This window comes from Phocoena sinus, chromosome 9, assembly GCF_008692025.1.
Source record: "Phocoena sinus isolate mPhoSin1 chromosome 9, mPhoSin1.pri, whole genome shotgun sequence".
Classification (NCBI taxonomy): Eukaryota; Metazoa; Chordata; class Mammalia; order Artiodactyla; family Phocoenidae; genus Phocoena; species Phocoena sinus.
Genome location: NC_045771.1, coordinates 14473806 through 14495332, shown reverse-complemented (window position 1 = coordinate 14495332; position 21527 = coordinate 14473806). Strand labels below are relative to the sequence as shown.

General features: G+C 38.4%; 1 protein-coding gene across 21 annotated transcripts in view; it reads left to right on the top strand.

Annotated features, from left to right (window-relative positions):
* Nucleotides 1-21527, top strand: part of LOC116759035 (putative RNA-binding protein Luc7-like 2) — a 57168-nt gene that overhangs the window by 19674 nt on the left and 15967 nt on the right. For all 21 annotated transcript variants that reach the window (XR_004351342.1, XM_032642262.1, XM_032642270.1 and 18 more), the window contains 3 exons: nt 13804-13902; nt 16887-16997; nt 20757-20900. Coding sequence is in view for 20 of the 21 variants with exons in the window: in XM_032642262.1 (XP_032498153.1) it covers nt 13804-13902; nt 16887-16997; nt 20757-20900 (354 nt within the window). In the remaining variant the exon portion in view is untranslated. The remainder of the gene's footprint in view (nt 1-13803; nt 13903-16886; nt 16998-20756; nt 20901-21527) is intronic.

Below are 21527 nucleotides of genomic sequence, written 5' to 3'. Positions count from 1 at the left end.
AATCTTAGGGTTATTTTAATCCGAATACTTTTTTAAATGTTTTTTGTTGTGTTGTTAGTTGTTTTAGATAACACAGTTACCTAAGACAGTGACTTTAAGAAGTTTCTGAAATGTCCTTAGAGGTACCTCATTCACTGAGGACCTGGGGACAGGCCAGTCTTTCCTATTTTGATGGGAATTTTTACACATTTTAAATACAGGGATTTTTCCATGACATTTTGTTTTTATAAAGACAGTCTGCAGCTCTGAAATAAAATTTAAGAAAAGCTGATATTGTGAAATACTTAGGGACAGGAATATAGTAAAATTTTATCTGCCTTTGGAAGTGATTGGATGGGAGTATTTATTGGTTGTCAAAAATCCTGAGTTGATTTTACGGTGTCCCCAGTAGCTTCTGGGTTTTATCCAAAATGAAGTTTTTATTAATTGAAACTCCTTTATTGTTTCTCTAACGCTTTCTTTTAAGGCCTGGTTATAATCAATTCCTTGGATACCTACAAACCTGAACTTTAAAACTGCTGAAGTCTCTTTGATAGTACAAATTTAAAGGAGCCATGAAAGTTTAGAGAAGCAGAATAAGTGATAAGAACTAAACCTGCACAGAATTTTCTCAGCCACTCAGTAGAATATAAGTTTCATAGTAAGGGCAAGGGCATTTTGTTCACTGCTATATCCCCAGCATCTAGAATGGTGTCCCTCCATTGTGTTAAATGAATAATCAATCACCCAGAAGTAGAAAGTGAAATAAATGTTCCAAAAACTAACTTTGAGTTTCAAAAATTAATGACTGTGGAAAAAGTATTACCTTCTAACAGATAAGGAGCTGGAGGGTATTCTTTTTTTTTTTTTTTTTTGCGTTACGTGGGCCTCTCACTGTTGTGGTCTCTCCCGTTGCGGAGCACAGGCTCCGGGCGCGCAGGCTCAGCGGCCGTGGCTCACGGGCCCAGCCGCTCCGCGGCATGTGGGATCCTCCCGGACCGGGGCATGAACCCGCGTCCCCAGCATCGGCAGGCAGACTCTCAACCACTGTGCCACCAGGGAAGCCCTGTAGAGTATCTTGATATTGAGTTGTGTATCAAAACATGACAGCAGTGGTTTCACATGCAGATGTGAGAAAATTCGTCTATAGACAGTTTAAACTCATAACCTCTTCTCCGGAAAGGGTTTGTTTTGGGATACTTAGGCGTTTTTAAACAAGTGTTTTTAACATTAGCCCAGGTGGTCTAGTGGTTAGGATTCGGCACGTTGACTGCTGTGGCCCAGGTTTAATTTAATCCCTGTTCAGGGAACTGAGATCCCAGAAGCTGCCATGGCATGGCCAAAATTTAAAAAAAAAAGAAAGAAAACAAAACATTGGCCCAGATGACTGGCTTGAATTTTTTTTTTTTTTTAATTTCTATGACCGTCAACTTCTAGAGCTTCCAAATTTGCAAAACTGCCAGATAGCCCAGGTTTTTACCAGATCTGGATTTTGAAGTGTCCTTATATTAATCAGATTTGCTGCTTATATTTTATTCTTGGTTTCTTACAAAAATACGCATCCCTTTAACAAGCAGTAAACCAAAAATACATTTGGTGCTTAGGAAATCAGAGGCGTATTAAGAGCTTCCCAGTGAATAATTAGAGCTTTACTGTTAAACTTTAAAAACCCAGTCCTGTATATAATTTGGAGTATTGTTGGCAAATTGACACATGAATACCCTGAGCTGTTCAACTTGGGGTACTTCTGTCCTTGGGAAATAACCTTTTTCTGTTATTGAGAATAATCTTGCAGTCATTAATTTCATATTCTTAAAATAAGTTAATATACTTCAGGCTTATGGAAGTGATTTTTTTAAGGGGACCCAGAGACCATGTGTTCTAGAATCTTGTTCTAGTTTAGTCTGTCTCTAATTGAAGTTGGTCAGCATGTTTGTCCGTGACTTGGATTAATGGTTAAATACAAATATACATACATGTAAATAAGATGAATTATTGTGCTGATGTCCAGTCTTTGTAGATCAAATACAAGTTAATTTTACTCTAATTTTTATTCTGTAATATTGAATCAGTTTGAGGAATCTTTTTTTCTTTTTTTTTTGTGGTACGCGGGCCTCTCACTGTTGTGGCCTCTCCTGTTGCGGAGCACAGGCTCCGGATGCGCACGCTCAGCGGCCATGGCTCACGGGCCCAGCTGCTCCGCGGCATGTGGGATCTTCCCGGACCGGGGCACGAACCCATGTCCCCTGCATCGGCAGGCGGACTCTCAACCACTGCGCCACTAGGGAAGCCCGAGGAGTCTTTTTAAACTTCATTAATAGAAAATTTCAACTATAAGTAAAAGTAGAGTTGTTGTATAATGAACTTCATGTACCTGTATGCCAGCTTCAGTAAATATTTTACACACAGCTACCTTATTTCATTTATAATTACGTATGTCCTCTGTCCTGCTGTTTGTTTTGGCTTTGTTTTTGTTTTTTATTTGTTTTGTTTTGGCTGCATTGGGTCTTTGTTGCTGCGTGCGGGCTTTCTCTAGTTGTGGCGAGCGGGGGCTACTCTTTGTTGCGGTGTGCGGGCTTTTCATTGAAGTGGCTTCTCTTGTTGCAGAGCACAGGCTCTAGGCACGCGGGCTTCAGTAGTTGTGGCTCGCGGGCTCTAGAGCACAGGCTCAGTAGTTGTGGCACACGGGCTTAGTTGCACCATGGCATGTGGGATCTTCCCGGACCAGGGCTTGCAGCCGTCTCCCCTGCATTGGCAGGTGGATTCTTTTTTTTTTTCGGTATGTGGGCCTCTCACTGCTGTGGCCTCTCCCATCGCGGAGCACAGCCTCTGGACGCGCAGGCTCAGCGGCCATGGCTCATGGGCCCAGCTGCTCCGCGGCACGTGGGATCCTCCCGGACTGGAGCACGAACCCGCGTCCCCCGCATCGGCAGGCGGACTCTCAACCACTGCGCCACCAGGGAAGCCCGGCAGGTGGATTCTTAACCACTGTGCCACCAGGGAAACCCCCTGTTGTTTTTTGAAGTGGATCTTAAATCTTGGACCTGTCATTTAGGATGACTCTTGAAACATTACAGAGTAGCAAAGACCAATAATTTCCAAGCAAAGCAGAGTGAGGTCTGGAAGTCATTGTTCAAGCAGGTTGTTTTTCATAGCCTTGATACTTTGTCAGCATGTTTCACTGTCACATTTATTTCTCTCTCTCTCTCTCTCTCTTTTTTTTTTTTTTTTTGGCCACGCCATGGCAGCTTGTGGGTTCCCCAACCAGGGATTGAACCTGGGCCCTCGACAGTGAGAGTGCAGAGTCCTAATCACTGGACCGACGGGGAATTCCCACACATTTGTTTTTCTGTACAATGATTCTCAATAAATGCTTATTACCTAAGAACCAGGAATGATCACTTAGTAGTCCCTGAACTCTCTAGATCTTTTTTGGAGACAGGCACAGTTTTATAAACTGCATTTTAAACAACTCTGAAGAAACTAGTGTGTTTTCTGAGGCTATTCATTGAGAAAGGTGGGATAGAGTTATAAATGCATCATTTGGAAGATGTAGACAATGAACACAGAGCAAACATATGGTAAGAACCAAAAACTTGAAACATTTTTATTACACAGGTGATTAACCACAAACATCAAGCAAAGTCATGGACTGTCTTATCACTGGAAGTATTTTTTTAAATGTGATGCATTCTGTCTTGATGTGCAGGTGGCAAGATCAAATGACTTAGTATAATCCTTTCTGTTGGGTTGGCCAAAAAGTTTGTTTGGGTTTTTCTTTAAGATTGTTAGGGTTTTCCAGTAAGATCTTACGGAAAAACCTGAACGAACTTTTTGGCCAATCCAGTAATTTGATGATAGTTACTCACGAAGGGATCTTTTTAAAGCATTTGGTGTTTACCTATATTGAATAAAACATCTTGAATATATATTACCCCATAGACGTTTTTGGTCTACAGGGTCAAAAAATATAAGCATATATGTTGATGTATTGGATAATGTAATTTGTAAAATATCCAAATTCAGGTAGGTTTTTATGTGTCCCCCCCCTTTTTGGTATTTATTATAAGTGTTTGCAGTAATGAAATTTAGGTAATAATGGAATTAAGCAGAGAAAGAAATAGGAAAGGGCAAGCAAGAGGTATCAGATTAATGAGGGCTAAATGGAAAAAGTAAAGAGAATTCACAGTAAAAGTTAAAAAAATTCCCCTTCAAGAAGTGATTTATCTCTCTGAGAGTGTTGCTAATTGCTGAGATCAGCATTCATTCATTTATTCACTTAAATACTTATTGAGGACCTACTATGTGCCATGTGCAATGCTGGGGATACAGAAGTGGACAGGGATTTCTGTTTTAGTGATGGGGGCTTACATTCTAATGTTCTTTCACAACCAAGTGTGAAAAGAAATAATGTGATTTCAGGCATGATGTTAAGTGCTGTGACAAAAATGTGTAGTTAAGTCTGAGACAGTGGGCTTAGGTCTGAGACAAGGGGCTACACTGACAGTGAGTGGAGAAAACTTTTTTTGGTGAAATGACATTTGAAGAGATCTAAATGTGAAGAAAAGAAGCCAGTCATTCCTGAGTGGAAATGAATTTATCATATGTTGCCTCCACACAGAAACTTTTGGTGGTTCCCTGTTATTTATATGGTCAAAATCTAAAATCTTTAGTAGGTCTCTCTCTCCCTTGAATGAATAAATCAGTTTGGTCCTCTGTTTTGACCAGACTGATTTATTTGTTTATTTTGCGTTACGCGGGCCTCTCACTGCTGTGGCCTCTCCTGTTGCGGAGCAGAGGCTCAGCGGCCATGGCTCACGGGCCCAGCCGCCCTGTGGCATGTGTGATCTTCCCGGACGGGGAACGAACCTGCGTCCCCTGCATCGGCAGGCGGACTCTCAACCACTGCGCCACCAGGGAAGCCCCAGACTGATTTATTCACTGTTGTCTCACTACTCTCCTTGCCCAGCATGCTCATTTTTGCCTATCTCCATTTCTCTGCCTGGAATAACCTTTCTGTACAAACTTAAATCCTGCCTGGCTTACTACACACAATTCCTCTGAACCCCCGTGTAGCACCTGCCTTCCATACTACCGAGTGTGCACTTGTTTTCTCTTATTTATATATGTTCTTCCTCTCCTCAATTAGAATAGTCTTTGTGGGGCAAGGCCATTTGTTTTAATTTTAACTAGCTATCTTTGCATATCTAGGATTAGAAATGGGTAAGAAGGTATTTCCTACTATATTCTTCAAAAAAACATACATTAAGAAAAGGTAGAAGAAGAGCTATATTTTTCTTTATGTACTCAGGAAAAAGTGAACTTGGAGGAAGGACATTCAAGTGAGAATGGGCAGTTAAGAAGTTGGGAAGTAGTAGAAAAGCAGGAACTACTTTGTGCATGCGCAGTGTGCCCCATTCCTCTTCACCCACCACTCATGTTTGACTTGTTAGTTTTGAGTGACAGGATTGGAATTAGGAAAGAAAAACCTTAATTTTTGTTTTAAGACAATAGTGGCATAACTGAAACTCATATCCAGGTTTTGTTATTTCAAGGCTTCTTCCATAGTATACTAGGCTTTCTCTTGCTCTTGAGCTGGGTCTTTATACACACACACACACACACACACACACACACACACACACACACTTATTTATTTATTTATTTATTTATTTATTTATTTAATGTTTGGCTGCGTTGGGTCTTTGTTGCTGCGAGCGGGGGGCTACTCTTCCTTGTGGTGCACGGGCTTCTCATTGTGGTGGCTTCTCTTGTTGCAGAGCGCGGGCTTCAGTAGTTGTGGCGCATGGGCTTAGTTGCTCCGTGGCATGTGGGATCTTCCCGGACCAGGGCTCAAACCTGTGTGCCCTGCACTGGCAGGCGGATTCTTAACCACTGCAGCACCAGGCAAGCTTCTTGAGCTGGGTCTTGAAGCAGGGACTGACCATGGATGGAAGAGAGATTTTGTAAATGTGAGGAGGAAGAAAGTGAAGATGTAAGAAGGAAGGTCAAAGTGTAGATGATTTGTTTTATTTTGAAAATAGCATTGGCATTGGAACAGTATATGGAATGGTTCAAATGCTAGGCTAGGGGTTTGTATTTCCTGTGCTCTCTGTCCTGCTGTCATGGTTTTGTTTCACTTTTTCTCCAGCTGGTATATGTATATATTCCTTTTAGTGCTTTACCAATATTGCTGTCTATTCTTATATATTCCTTGCTGTCTGACAAGGATGTTAGTCCAACCAGTAGTGTGGTGTTAATGCTTCTGAAACAGATTTTATCATGTCATATTTCTTTCCAAGTAGTCGAGCATTCTTGCATTCTTCTCTTCGTCCAGAGTAAGTTCTGCATGTGTTGATTCACATTCAAAATCTTCTAAAATCTAGTCAGTCTGTAATTTGATCCATATAGCAGTCCTGAAGTACATGAGAAAAGAGAAGTCCTGAGAGATTAAGTGAATTTCTCAGTTAAATGAATAATGAGAGGTAAAGGGATATTTTCTGAGTTGGTCAGTGCCTACTCTGTCTTACTTTGTTTATTATTTTGGCAATATAATCTTCGAGTATAAGAGAAGAAAGCATAAAACATGAATATTTCCCATTATTCATCATCCCCCACCTTCCCAGGACTAAACCCTATTAAGAATTCAATGTACATCTTCCACTGTCCTTTCTGTACCTTTTTTTTTTTTTTTCTTTACCTTTACAAGTGTGTGTGCATGCATGTGTGTCTGTGTTCTAACAAATGGAATCTTTGAATTTTTCTCACCTGTCTTGGAGAAGCTTGCATATTAGTGGTCTACATTGTTTTAAAATTTATTTTAAAGATATATATATATATTTAATAAATTAATTTGTTTATATTATTTTTGGCTGTGTCGGGTCTTTGGTGCTGTGCGTAGGCTTTCTCTAGTTGCGACGAGCTGGGGCTACTCCTCGTTGTGGTGTGTGGGCTTCCCATTGTCGTGGCTTCTCTTGTTGCGGAGCATGGGCTCCAGGCGCACAGGCTTCAGTAATTGTGGCACGTGGGCTCAGTAGTTGTGGTTTGCGGGCTCTAGAGCCCAGGCTTAGTAGTTGTGGCACATGGGCCCAGCTGCTCCGCAGCAAGTGGGATCCTCCCGGACCAGGGCTCGAACCAGTGTCCCCTGCATTGGTAGGCAGATTCCTAACCGCTGCGCCACCAGGGAAGCCCGGTCTACATTTTTTAAATGCCAATGTACTATTTCACAACATAGCTATTCCCTAAATTACTTACCCAGTGACTATTAATATGTTAATTGGTTTTGGTTTTGGTGTGCAGTATGGCAATGAAATCCTTGTATGTAATCTTTATTTACATTTGTTGCTGTTGCTTTAGTTTAATGTCTTGTTTTTTTCATTGCGAATATAAATTCCTTGATAGCACGAATTAATATTCTCATACCTTTTTGTAATTCCCTTTAGGATCTAGCTCACAGAACTGAGCAAATGTACTAACATATAACAAAGCAAAAATATTTGCAGATACTTGGAGCTGTTACTGTGTCACGTTTCTATCACTGATATATTCATTAACATATTAACTGCCATTAGCTAAGTTAACCCTTTGATTTGCACTACCGTAATATTTTGTTGATTTTGATGTTCAATTTCCACATGCTTCTGTTCCTTCAATTTTTTTCTCCAAAATTGAAGTGGCTTCATTGATTTTTCTGCTTATAAGAATAACATATGCTCATTACATTTAATTCAACCACTGTCAAAAAATTCAAACAAAATCTTCAACCTCACAGCAATATCTGTATCGGAAGTTACAAAAATGGCATTTTATTATATGTCTTTCTTGGCCATCTTCTCTTTTCTCCACTTAGTATCAAGAACGTTGTTTCTAATGGCTATGTAATCTATTATATGGCTATTCCATAATTCATTTAATCAGACCCCTTTTGCTAGGCTCTTAAAATGTTTCTAATTTTAAAAATCAAAAACACCATTTGTTAAACTTTATTGTTCATTTGTCTTTGTGTACTTACTTGTTTCCTCAAGTTCCTAGAAGTAGAATTCCTTAGTCAAACTGTCAAGTTTATTTAATGGTTAAGTCATGGGTTGTGCAAACCTGATCTTCTGTGTATGAGGGAAAAATAAGAGAAATAAACCATTTTCCTCGTGATGCTTAGGGTTCATTTGAGGAGATAATAGTCACCTTCGGAACTTCAAAAGAACAGTTAAAAAGTCAACTTTATTAAGTAGTAAAACATAATATAAAATGTTGGGAGGTTATAAGAGAATTCTGTTATCAGAAGTAGGTATAGTTATTTGGTCAAAACTTCATGGAGGAAAGGATTTAGGATGGAAAGGACAAAATGCAGAACTGAATTTATCCAATTAAAAATAAGCATTTTTCCAATAATCTAAGAATTTAGATGTCCATTAATTGAAATACCAAGAATAAATTTGCAGAAAGAATTTGAAGTAAATTGTTAAATTTAAAAGTCTTCCTGTGGCTTTCATCATAAATAGTTACTTTAAGTTAAAATAAATAACCAAACATTTTAATTTGTTCAGTTTGAAGCTCACCTATTTCAAAAGAGAAGCACTAGCCGCAGGAAATATCTGTGCACTTAGTGTTCAAAGCACCATTGCACTATCAGTGGTGAAGTCAGGTTTGATTTGGCTTTTGAGAATTGGTCCATGCTTAGTCATGGTGTGGTTCTATCATGGTTCCCTCTGGTGGCTTTTTAATCAGATGACTAGGGTCACGGAGAGCATTAACATCGGCATACTTTCCCTTCACTCACTTTCACAGTGGCAGGTAATTGTTGAGTTTATTTTGGCTTTTTATTTTAAATACTCTTCACGTGCATGACATGATGCCAGAATAAGTGGTTAGTAATGATGTTATGGACAGAGGAAAATAGATGACTAGTATCTAGAATTCTGAAAATTTGCCTTGCTACACCTACTGTTCTGCTGGGTCCCTGAAGAAATAAGCACTGAGGCTATTGCGGGGGGCGCGGAGTAGGGGGTCTTCGTTTTAACTAGGCTCTTCTAGCTCCTACAGCTTTGGCCACCAGATCTACTTTGGTGAGCTAGACGAGACCAAAGCTGCAGAGGCTTATAGCCTAGCACAGTGAAAAGCCCAAGTAAGTTTTCCTCCTGGAGGAGAGGAGCACATAGGAAAAAACAGAGAAGAATAGCTCAAAACACCTTAGAAGGAAAGCAGTTCCAACAAAGAAGATAATCCAAGGAGAGGCTAAGAAGACCTTCTCCTCCAGAGCTCAGACAAGTTTTGTCCTGGGGTGCGTCTTGACCACCCTTGCTCGTTAAGTCCAGGGCCCCCTGTGCCAGTGTTCTTCTCTGCTCTCTTTTCTTAGTTTGGTACGTTCAACAAATATTAAATATTTATTTAAGCATTCTTGTGTACCTGTATACAGGCCCAGGTACATAGTGGATAAAATAGAAAAAAATCCTTATCCCTTTGGAGCTCATATTTTCCCTTCTGTAAATCCCCCCCCAAGGCATATATTACCCCCAGCTCTACTCCTGTCACCAAAATTCCACCTCTGCTACAGGGATATAATTGGGTATTTTTTGGTGTTCATTTTGTTCTTGACCCATGTAGTTTCTTCTTTTGGTTGGTTGTGTGATGTAAATTTAAAGATAGACTGAGGAAAGCCTGGAGTTCCTGCCAAAGGATAATATGGGTGGACAACAGAGATGTTTAGGTTAAACACAGGCAATTTATATGTTTTTGAAAACAGATTGGAAATACAGTTATGGAGAGGATAAAAATAAGGGAGATTACTGAAGGAAAGGCAGTAGACGGCTGCTTTGAATATCTGCTGTGTGCAGAGCTTTTTTAGATGTTACGGGGGATGAATGTCAACTAAAAATATTAAAAGATGAGTTAGTACTGAAATAATTGGAACTAGCATAATAAAGTGGAAGCGGTGTTAGACTAGAAATCTGCTAACCAGATTTCCTAATAAGTACCCTGAAGAAGTCAGCCTTTCTGGCCTTCAGTTCCTTTGTCTGTGGAATGGGAATAAAACTGGATCAGTGAGTGGTTCACAACACTGTACATTAAAAACTTCTGGGAGGCTTTTACAATTCAGTTTTTGGAGGGTTGAGCTTGGGCCTGTTTTCAGAAGCTTCCACTGATATTATTTAAAAGCTCCCCGGGTCTAGGTTGAGAACTGCTGCACAGGATCAAAGGCATTTCCAATTATGACGTCTTAACATTTTATGAAATAAGCATAGCATGAACAACTATAGCTGTGGAAATATATGCAAATAGGATTGTTGAAATGATTAATGTTAATTAAGATATTATTATTAAGAAATCAACAGGCTGGTGTAACAAAGGGGGTAACACCATTCTTTTTGCCATTAACTTCTTTCATTCCTGTCTTATTTTCCTGCATGGTTGGTGGTTGTTTTTTTTTGCGGTACGCGGGCCTCTCACTGCCGCGGCCTCTCCTGTCGCAGAGCACAGGCTCCGGGCGCGCAGGCTCAGCGGCCACGGCTCATGAGCCCAGCTGCTCCGCGTCGCGTGGGATCCTCCCAGACGGGGACACAAATCCGTGTCCCCCGCATCGGGAGGCGGACTCTGAACCACTGCGCCACCAGGGAAGCCCTCCTGCATGTTTCTTATAAAGAGTGTTAAATGTTTTTCTGCAGTTTTTTCTTAATAAATGTTGCCTAATAAGCAGCTTTGAATTTCCACACAGTTTCAGTTGCTGTTTCTTATCACTGGAAAACTCCTTAGTTTGTTAATCCAGGGACTAATGAATGAGAGTAAGCAATGGGGCCTGGAAAATCTCCTCATCCTCAGCAACACTGACCCTTTAGACCATTAGTGTGATGAGGACTTTCATAATGGTGGTGAATATTCCTTATTATTTCCAAAAGGATAACTTTGAGGACATTGTCTATTTATATTTTCCCATCATTCCTTTACATAATTAAGAACTGAGGTAATATAGTTTTATTGAGAAACTTTTTTAAAGATAGTCATAAGATCTCAGAGTTGGAGGAAAGAATAAAAGTTATCTGATGGTTGAATTCTTTATTCACTACCCTACAGAAATGGTTGTCTAAACTGTATTTGAACCTCTCAGTTATCTGGCAACTAGCTCTCAAGAAAGCTTATTCCATCTTTGGAAAGCTCTGATTATTAGAAGGTTATTTTCTTATGTTGAGAGGACTAAAGTCCCACTCTCTGGAGTCCCTTGGGACCATAATACACTCTGTTTCTGCTTCATGTTGAAAAGTTCTTCAGTTGACTTTTCACATCTTAATTCTTCTCCAGCTAATTACATCCGTTCTCTGGCTGTTTTGTATAGCTTTGTTTTGAGACACTTTATCTTGTTTATTCATATCACTTTTTTCTTTTTTTTTTTTTGCGGTACGTGGGCCTCTCCCGTTGTGGAGCGCAGGCTCAGCGGCCATGGCTCACGGGCCCAGCCGCTCCTCGGCATGTGGGATCTTCCCGGACCGGGGCACGAACCCGTGTCCCCTGCATCGGCAGGCGGACTCTCAACCACTGCGCCACCAGGGAAGCCCTATTCATACCACTTTTGAAATGTGTTAGCACACAACAGTGTGTGTTTTGGAGGAGAGGGGTTTGCTTTTAAAACCAGCCTTCAATAAGAGATTTCTCAACTTTGCTCATACTGTATTCTGAAAGTTAATTTCGTATCACATAAATTGATCTCAGTCATGCCACACTATAACCCTTACTTTTGACTAGTAAGTTTTTCAATTTGTCAGATTTTTTGCTTATAACCTAGTTATTTGTAAATTGGACTTCTTAGATGTAGCTGTAGGAGTTCATATTTATTCCTTCACACTAAATTTTATCTGGTATATCAATATTTTTGAATCTTAATCCAGTGAATTCACCATCCTTTTAAAAAGCTTGGGATATTGTACAGAATTGATAATCATATCCTTTGTTATACACATGTCCACGTGGTTGGCAACCATGTCAAATAGGCAAAGTCATTTTTAGATAGTATATACAAAGCTAAGGCCCAGACCTATGTGCTGTAGATACTCGAGGCCTGTCCCCTGCTACTAGAAAGTTCCCTCCGAGTAACGCTGGCATGTATTTACTTAAAGATCTGCTTTCTAAATCTTCTGTAAACCTCGAACACTCTTTTCTTGGCTTTCCCTAAGGTTAGTGTGCTTCCTCTCACTTTTTAGATCCATTTTAAATGTATCCTCTTCAGAAAGGGCTTCTCTGGCGACCTCATCCCAAGTGGCCTCTCACAGTAATGGGAGCATTACTGTTTTATTAGATCACTTAACTTTGTTCAGCGACACAAGTATGGTTTATTATTTGCTTCCCTTCTTCTAGAATGTCAGCTCCATGAGGTTGGAGACTGTATCTTTTATCACTTGGTGCTATGTCCCAAGCACCTGGCATAGTGCTTGGCACAAGTTAGGTACTCAGCTGTCAGTTGAAGGCTGACAATGTTTACTGCTGCAATGTTTTGTTGTAGTTTTACTTTGTGCATAATTTGTGTAACAAAAACAAAAGGAATATTTACTATACCTTTTTGAATTATTGTATTCACTTTCACCAACTTTCCAGAGATTCTGTGACATTCCAGTGATGGGATAGCATACCTCTAGTTGGAAAATCTCTGCTTTGCTCTGATCACCTTTAATCACATCTGTAATTATCTTTACATCTAGCCCATTTTTTTCTGTTCAGTATGCTTCCAAAAGGATTTCATGAAAGATCTTATCAGTTGCCCAGATACATGTAAAAGTGGACAGAATTTTAGAAATTTTTGTCTTAGATATGAGAAAAGCCTCTAATTGGGTAAATAATATCTAATTGGAATTTCAAGTAGAAGGATCCTAGTAGATTCCTTATTGAAATAAATATCTACTTGGTGTTTATTTTATTTCCCTGACATATGCTTATCAAAGTGGGGCTAGATACTTATTCTTTGTGAAGTTATATTGGGTTTTAATAAATTATCTCTTTACTAGTTCACCTGGAGTCTTGTCTGGAATCTATATCAAGATTACCAGTCTATTGTTTGAGGACTCCATCTTTATTTGAAAATTAGAATGTTATTCAAAGAATATTGACTATAATTCAGCAGTTTGATTTGCTCGCTCTTCTGATTTTAGTTTAGTTTATTTATTTATATTTGGCTGTGTTGGGTCTTCGTTGCTGTGTGCAGGCTTTCTCTAGTTGCGACGAGCGGGGGCTACTCTTCATTGTGGTGTGTGGGTTTCTCATTGTGGTGGCTTCTCTAGTTGTGGAGCACGGGCTCTAGGTGCGGAGGCTTCAGTAGTTGTGGCCCGCAGGCTCAGTAGTTGTGGCTCGCGGGTTCTAGAGCCCAGGGTCAGTAGTTGTGGCACATGGGCTTAGTTGCTCCGTGGCATGTGGGATCATCCCGGACCAGGGGTCGAACCCGTGTCCCCTGCATTGGCAGGCAGATTCTTAACCACTGCACCACCAGGGAAGCCCTACTTTGATTTTAAATTAACTTTGTCTTTCTGTGTTAAAGGGCCAAGTGAAATATATTTTGAGATAAAAGCTAGAAGCTCTTCTCAGATTCTGACAGGCTTTTCCTTGTCCATGTGTTCTTAAGTACACAAGTGATCATGGTTCCCATCTGTTGGTAGACAGAATTCATGCGGGTTATTCCATGCAGGCACCAAGTTTTATACCTGTCTGTGAAATTTTGTAATTTGAAAGTCCATAAATAAACATCTGTATGACTTAATCATTATTCTGAAGAGAATTGTGGTTGTTAATGAATTTTTGAAAAAGTATATTTTCTGTTTTAATAATATGTGTGTTTTTTCTCCCCCCACCCAGAGAATGGATCTTGGAGAATGTCTGAAAGTCCATGACCTGGCTTTAAGAGCAGATTATGAAATTGCATCCAAAGAACAAGATTTTTTCTTTGAACTCGATGTATGTCATTTTGCTTCAAGTTAGATTATCTTTTGCAGTAAAATATTTTGAATATGGATTCATATCTCTTAATGGGAAAAGGCTCTTAGCAAATTATCTTTTTTGTGATTATATGAAGGGTAGTACTAAATTAAGATTATGTACTTTCTTGACTAACAATAGTTTTTAAAAATAGGTGAAACTGGGTATTTTAAGAAAATGTGTGAAAGTTGTGCACGTCATATATATTCTTTTGAAAATTAAGCATATTCTTCCCAATTAAGGTGGTTGTGATTAAGGAACTACCATCTTAAGCAAATGTAAACAACTAATTTCTAGTGTATATAAAGCCCTTTAGTTACTGAATTTTTACATTCGTTTTTGTATTTGTAAATACATATGTAGAGAGAGGGAGGATATTAAGGACAATGTTGTTTTTTATGTAAAACTAATAGAAGAAGTATTAGAGGAAACAGAAGGTACAATTTAGGTATCTAAAGGGCTCAAACTCTTGACTTTTTTTTTTTATACAAACCTGAGAATAATTGGGACTTTTTTTTTTAATAGAAAACGTACCAATCAGCGTTACGTAAAACATACTGATGACCATAAACCTTATATGTTTTATCAGTGAGGTAGTAGAGGTTTCATTTGGTTTGGGAGATAAAGTAGTAAATAGCCCCCCCACCCCGATCTACTTTTTTGAACTTCCAGGAATTTCTGCTAACGGAAATGAAGTCATCAATGTAAACATAATTTAATATGGGGCTGGAGCAGTCAGGGAAACACCTTAAAGTGATTGTGTTATGATTTAATCTACACTGGGCATAAAATACAGCAGAAATTCACCACCATGTAGATGTAGGGGTATGGTGTTTTCAATCTTTTTCTCTTATGGTATGGTAATACATTGTTTTTACATATCAAGTATCTACAGATTAAATTTCTAGAAACAATAACTGAGTCAAAGGCCAGTTTTGCCTGGTTGCCCTCCATGAGAATTACCAATTTATACTCCCACCAGTATGTATGAAATTATCTATTTCCCATAGGCCACATAGTGTGCTGTCAAGATTTCTATGTAGCTTTGATAGATGAAATGTGAAATATAGTGTAATTTTAATTGGCATTTCTCTTATGAGTGAGTTTGAAAAAATTTTATAGATTTAAGATCTGTTTTTATTTCCCTTTCATTGAACTGTCAGTGTACATTTTGCAGGGGGTGGGTGCTATTTGCTAATCTTGGATGTTAGTATTTTTCTAATTGATTTGCACTGACTCTTTACAGATAACAAAAATTAGTCCCTTTTCTCAGATAATACATTGCAATTTTTTCCTATTTCTTTTTTGGTAGTTGTGAGTCTTGCAAAATGTTTGTATAGTTGTCCAATTTATTAATCTTTTAAAAATCTATTCGATTAATTCAAAAGGTCTTCCCTATCCTGATGTGATGAGAATTCTATCTCATGATTTCTTCTGGAATTTTTATGGCTTTGTTTTATATATTTAAATCTGTGATCCAACTTAAATTTATTCTGTTATAAGGAACTGAGGTATAGATCTCCCTTTTTCCAGATAGCTGCTTAGTTGACCCAGCACTATTTATGGATTAGTTCATCTTTTTTTAAAGATAAAATTTAAACTAAAAGAATTAAGTAGCTGTTTGTTTCTCATCACAGATAAAAGGTTTTATTTTGCATTTTCATGAAATTCATGGGTTAACCATTTTTAGAATTTGATATGTGTTGAATAAATTTTTATTTTTAAACATTTGTGTTTTGAATTAGTTGTATTTCTCTACAGTAAGATATGAAAGTCTAAATCGGTTGGTTTGGGAATAAATCTTTAAAGTTTACTTTTAAATGAATTATTTAATTATAGATATATTAATATATGCCCGATGAGTGTCTTTTATATAAATATTGACCTGGATTTTTGCAGTGTAGACACTTTTAAAATTCTCAGTGGTTTATTCTTTGAGAAAAGGGCAAGTTTTTCTGATTGTAACATTTTCATTGTGAAAAATTTGAAAACAGATTATTAAAAATTATCTGTATATTCAGAAATAATTACTGTTAACATTTAATGTATGCTCTTCCATTTTTTCTATGCTACTTTATTTTACAAAAATGAGATCTTGCTGCATTTAACGTTTTGTAACTTTTTATTTACAAATAAATCATGACCATTTTCTTATATCCTTAACGTGTTCTACTAACACCTTTTTTAAATGGCTGAGGATTAAATTTTCCAAGTGTTACCTGGATATTTAGGGTATTTACAACTTTTCACCATTAAAAATAACTGTGAAGAACATCTTTGAATATTAATTCCTCCATATACCTCTGATTACTTTTTTTAAAAAATTTATTTATTTATTTATGGCTGTGTTGGGTCTTCGTTTCTGTGTGAGGGCTTTCTCTAGTTGTGGCAAGCGGGGGCCACTCTTCATTGCAGTGCGCGGGCCTATCACTATAGCGGCCTCTCCCGTTGCGGAGCACAGGCTCCGGACGCGCAGGCTCAGCGGCCATGGCTAACGGGGCTAGTTGCTCCGCGGCATGTGGGATCCTCCCAGACCAGGGCTCCAACCCGTGTCCCCTGCATTGGCAGGCAAATTCTCAACCACTGCGCCACCAGGGAAGCCCTGATTACTTTCTTAAAACAGATTTCTACAAGTAAAATTACTAAGTCGGGTCATTTTTAAAGCTTTTGATAACGATTACCATGGTGCCTTTTTATAAAGGCTGTGCTAGTTTGTGCTTCCTTCAGCAGAGCATGAGAGTGGCAGTTTCCTTATAGCCTTACCTTCCCTGGGAATTATTTATGTCTATTCTTTGTCAATTTGATAGATGATGAATAGGTTTTCAATTTGTAACTGAACCCAGTTTTATTTTTTTATTCCCATGGTAGCATTTTAAATAATAAAAGTGTAATTTGTGAGTAAAGATATTTATGAATAAGGTTGATTTTTCTTGCAGTAATTGTCTTTTAATTAAACTTTGTAGGCTATGGATCATCTGCAGTCATTCATTGCAGATTGTGATCGAAGAACAGAAGTGGCTAAGAAAAGATTAGCAGAAACTCAGGAAGAGATCAGTGCTGAAGTTGCAGCAAAGGTAAGATTTTCAATCATTTCATTAATACAAAGTATAGTTTTACCTCACTACTTTTGTTTTAACTTTTTATTTTGAAATAATTACATTCATAGGAGATTGCAAAGACATATATAGGGAAATTTTACATACTCTTCCTTTAGCCTCCCTAGGTTAACATCTTACACAACTACAGTACAGTATCATAAGCCAATAAATTGGTATTGGGCCAATCCTTACATTTAATTCCGATTTCACCAGTTAGGCATATATGTGTATAGCTCTATGCAGTTTCATCACGTGTTCCTTGGGTAACTACCACCATAATTAAGTTACTTAACTGTGTAGCATCACCACATACTCCCTTGTGTTACCCCTTTAGAGCCACACCCATTCCCCACTAGGCCCTGGCCACCACTAATGTATTTTCCATCTCTATAATTATGTAATATCATTGAATATTATGTAAGTGGAATCATGCAGTATGTATCCTTTTGAGATTGGCTTTTTTCACTCAACACAACTTCCTTACTATTCATACAGGTTGTTCATCAGTAGTTCATTCCTTAAATTTTTGAGTATTCCTTGGTATGTATATACCACAGGTTAACCATTCACATATTGAAGGACATTTGGGAAGGACATTGCGGTTATTGGCTAATACCAATAAAGCTGCAGTAAATCTTTACGTACAGATTTTTGTGTGGACATACGTTTTCATTTCCGTGGGATAAACGCCCAAGGATACAGTTATTGGATCATTAAGTAAATATATTTTTAGTTTTGAAAGCAAGTGCCAAACTTTTTTCTAGAGTGGCTGTACCATTTTTCATTCCTGCCAGCAGTGTGTTAGTAATCCAGTTTCTCCACATCCATGCCAGCGTTTGATGGTGTCACTATGTTTCTTTCTTTTCTTTTTCTTTTTCTTTTTTTTTTTTTTTTTTTTTTTTTTTTTGCCGTGCGGTATGGCATGTGGGATTTTAGTTCCCCGACCGGGGATCAAACCCGTGCCCCCTGCATTGGGAGTGTGGAGTCTTAACCACTGGACAGCCAGGGAAGTGCCACTGTGTTTCATTTTAATCATTCTGAAAGGTGTGTGGTGATATCTCACTGCAGTTTCAGTTTGCATTTCCCTAATGACTAATGATGCTGAACACTTTTTTCACGTGCTTATTTGCCAACTGTATAACCTCTTTTGTATAACCTCTTCAGTGAAATGTTTGTGTATGTCTTATGCCCATTTTCCAAATGGATTGCTCATTATTTTAATGTTGAGTTTTGAGTATTCTTCAGATGTTCTACTCTACTCACTACCTTTTAAAAATGTTTTGTTGTCTACTTATATGCAAAAAGTAAATAGAAAAGTATAGTGAACCCCAATGGATTCGAATCCATCAGTCTTGTGTTATTGTTTCATTATTTTAAAAGCAAATTCTAGACGTCATATCATTTCACCTCTTAAACATAACCACAAAATTACATCCATAAAGGTAACAATTTAAAAAAATTATCCAATATCTAGAATGTGTTCATTTTTCCTGTGTAGAGTTGGTTTGTTGAATCAGAATTCAAAGTCCACATACTGACTTTTGTTGGTTTGATTGGCACATTTTATGAAATGTGTAGTCTGGCACATTTTATGAAAACGCAGAATGGAGACAAAGTTACTCAGTAGAGTTTAGGTGACGTGATTAAATATAGTGCTCATATATGTGTGTACAAAGGGAAATGGATTCCTTTGTTTGAAGAGAGGGTTACCTTTAACCAACTTTTTCTGGAAAGTTCCCTTAAGATGGGGACTGTAAAGATGGGCATCCTAAAGTACAAGGAATCTCATTTCTCATGGTTGAAAGAGATCCACAGGTGTTGGCTAGACCCCAGCTGTATTGATTTATACAGTATTGTATTGGTTATATATCACCACAGAAATGCTGTTTAACAGACTACCTCAAAACTTAAAACATTAAATATTTATGTAGCCCATGAGTCTACAATCAGTGACTTAGGCTGAACTTGACTGGGCAGTCATTCCTGTCTCAGCTGGGCTCACTCACATGTCTTCCAGTCGGCTAGAGGCTGCTGAACTATGGCCTAGAAAGCTAGCCTGGCCATGTTCCCATGGTGGTAGCAGAGGTGCAGAAGTATCCAGCCCAGTCATACAAGCATTTTTTAAGCCTTCCCCTATGTCATATCTGCTACCATCCTGTTAACCAAAGCCAGTTACATGGCCAGGTTCAGAGTCAGCATATGATGGTACTCAGTTACATAGCAAAGGGCACAGATGCCGGAAGGGTGAAGAGTTTTGGTCGTTAATGCAGTCATTCTGTGGCAGGTATTTACAGAAGATAACATTTTGTTAAAAGTGGTAGGATAATGATAACAGAGTTGGGGATTTCTTTGAGGGACAAATATATTGGATTGAGGTAAATTTAAGAAGGAAAGATTACTGGCACACTACTTTGTTGGGACTGGATGTCCATTTCAAATCAAAACCTTCTTTGCAGAACTTGCCTGGTAGTCCAGTGGTTAAGAATCCTTCTTCCAATGCGGGGGACACGGGTTTGATCCCTGGTGAGGGAACTAAGATCCCACATGCCATGGGGCAACTAAGCCCACGCGCTGCAATGACTGAGCCCGCACTCCACAACTAAGACCCAGTGCAGCCAAAGGCGAAAACAAAAACTTCTTTACTAATATTATTGGCCACACAGGCTGAGTACTTATTTTGTAGCCAAAGTAAAGACTGTGTTTATGTTATCATATGCTGTTAAAACAATAAGAATGAACTAGATTCCCACGATGATGGTGGTGGTGTGGAGGAGGCATATCAAAACGCAAGGCAAGAATTAATCCTAATGGAAAGACATGGACTAAGAGAGAAGGGTGCCATGCTTGTCTACTGAATATCAGTAATGTGCTGCGTGCATGTATAGGCACGTTTTCTCGTTTCTCACAATTTTGTGAGATTATCCGTACTTCTCAGATGAGGAAGTAGATTCAGGTTACGTAATATGGCCAAAATTGCATGGCTGTTAATTGGTTTGGCAGTTGGACTCTAAAGCCATATCTTTGCTTTAAAGAACATCCTCCAGTTCATTTCTTTTACTCGTGTTTGAGCGTATGCTATTTCTTGGGCATTGGAAATACAAAAATGGTATATAGATATCTTTAAAGTGGTGTGATATATATAAAAGTAATGGTCATAGAAGATACGAAGATGGCACAAAGGAGGGTATTGCCCTCTCTGCTTAAGTGTCTTAAGTGAGGGTAAGGTGTGGTGATTGATTGCTTCACATAATAGACTCTTGAGTTGAATCTTACTGAATAGACAGACATACACTAGGCAGGTAAGGGAGGTAATGGACGACATCACAGGAAGAGGGAGCAGTACGTGCGAAGTCACAGAGGAAGAAAACAACAGGGTAAGTTTGGGAAACTAAATAAAAGTGTAGATTTGTTGTGAAGTTGGAGAACAGAAAGAGATAGTTTGGAAAGGTACAAAGAGCCAAATTGTGTACAAAAATGTATTTTATACTTGGACTGCACTGCCAGAGCAGAGGTTGAGAAGTAATAGTTACATTGAGATCAGTTGTACCCCTGAATTCACTGAAGTAAAGGCAGGCAGGCTCAAAACATCTTGATGTCCCACCAGTTCATTTATGATACGCTCAGAAAGCATTAGTTATACTCCTATTGCCTTAGATAATTTATGTCTTTTTATGCAATATTTTGAACTTTGGTACATTCTGCTTTTTATTCATGATCTTTTCTGATTCTCTCCAGGCAGAACGTGTTCATGAGTTAAATGAAGAAATCGGTAAACTGTTGGCTAAGGTGGAACAGCTAGGAGCTGAAGGGAATGTGGAGGAATCCCAGAAAGTAATGGATGAAGTAGAGAAAGCACGGGCAAAGAAAAGAGAAGCAGAGGTAACTAAATTCTTTATGGTAGTTCATAGAGCCTTAGTGTCTGTACTTCCTAAAGAACATATATTTGACTAGAAATTATTGAAAAATTATTACTATTAAAGGAAATTTAAACCAGTTTAAAAATATTTAACTAGTTTGTATCATACTAATGGGTTGTATATCAAAATTAGTGGTTGTTTTGGAATTTAGAGTCATTGATCCTATTGAAATTTATAACTAGTAAATGAAATTAACTAAACTAGCTAGTCATACACAGCAGTCTCACACACAATCCACACACGTGCAGTCTTAATATACATGGTCACTATGATACCCTACCCCCTACTCCATGGCCCATGCAACTATAGTATTCTCCCTTCTTACTTAGTACAGTCTGCTAACACATTGGGAGCCTCCTCTCATTCTTCCTCCACAGCACAGATCAAAATCTGATATCTTACAGACAAAGTTCTATTTTGTTTGGTCCCCCTGATATTTTTTAGAAAATCGAATGCCTTTGGATGAAAGTGTACTCTCCCCTTTACCATAGTCTCCATTGTTCCTAACTGTATCACACCTGGGTTTAATTTTTTCTTACTATCTAGCCTTTTAAGGCAGAAGCTCAGATAATTGGTTTATTTTTTAATT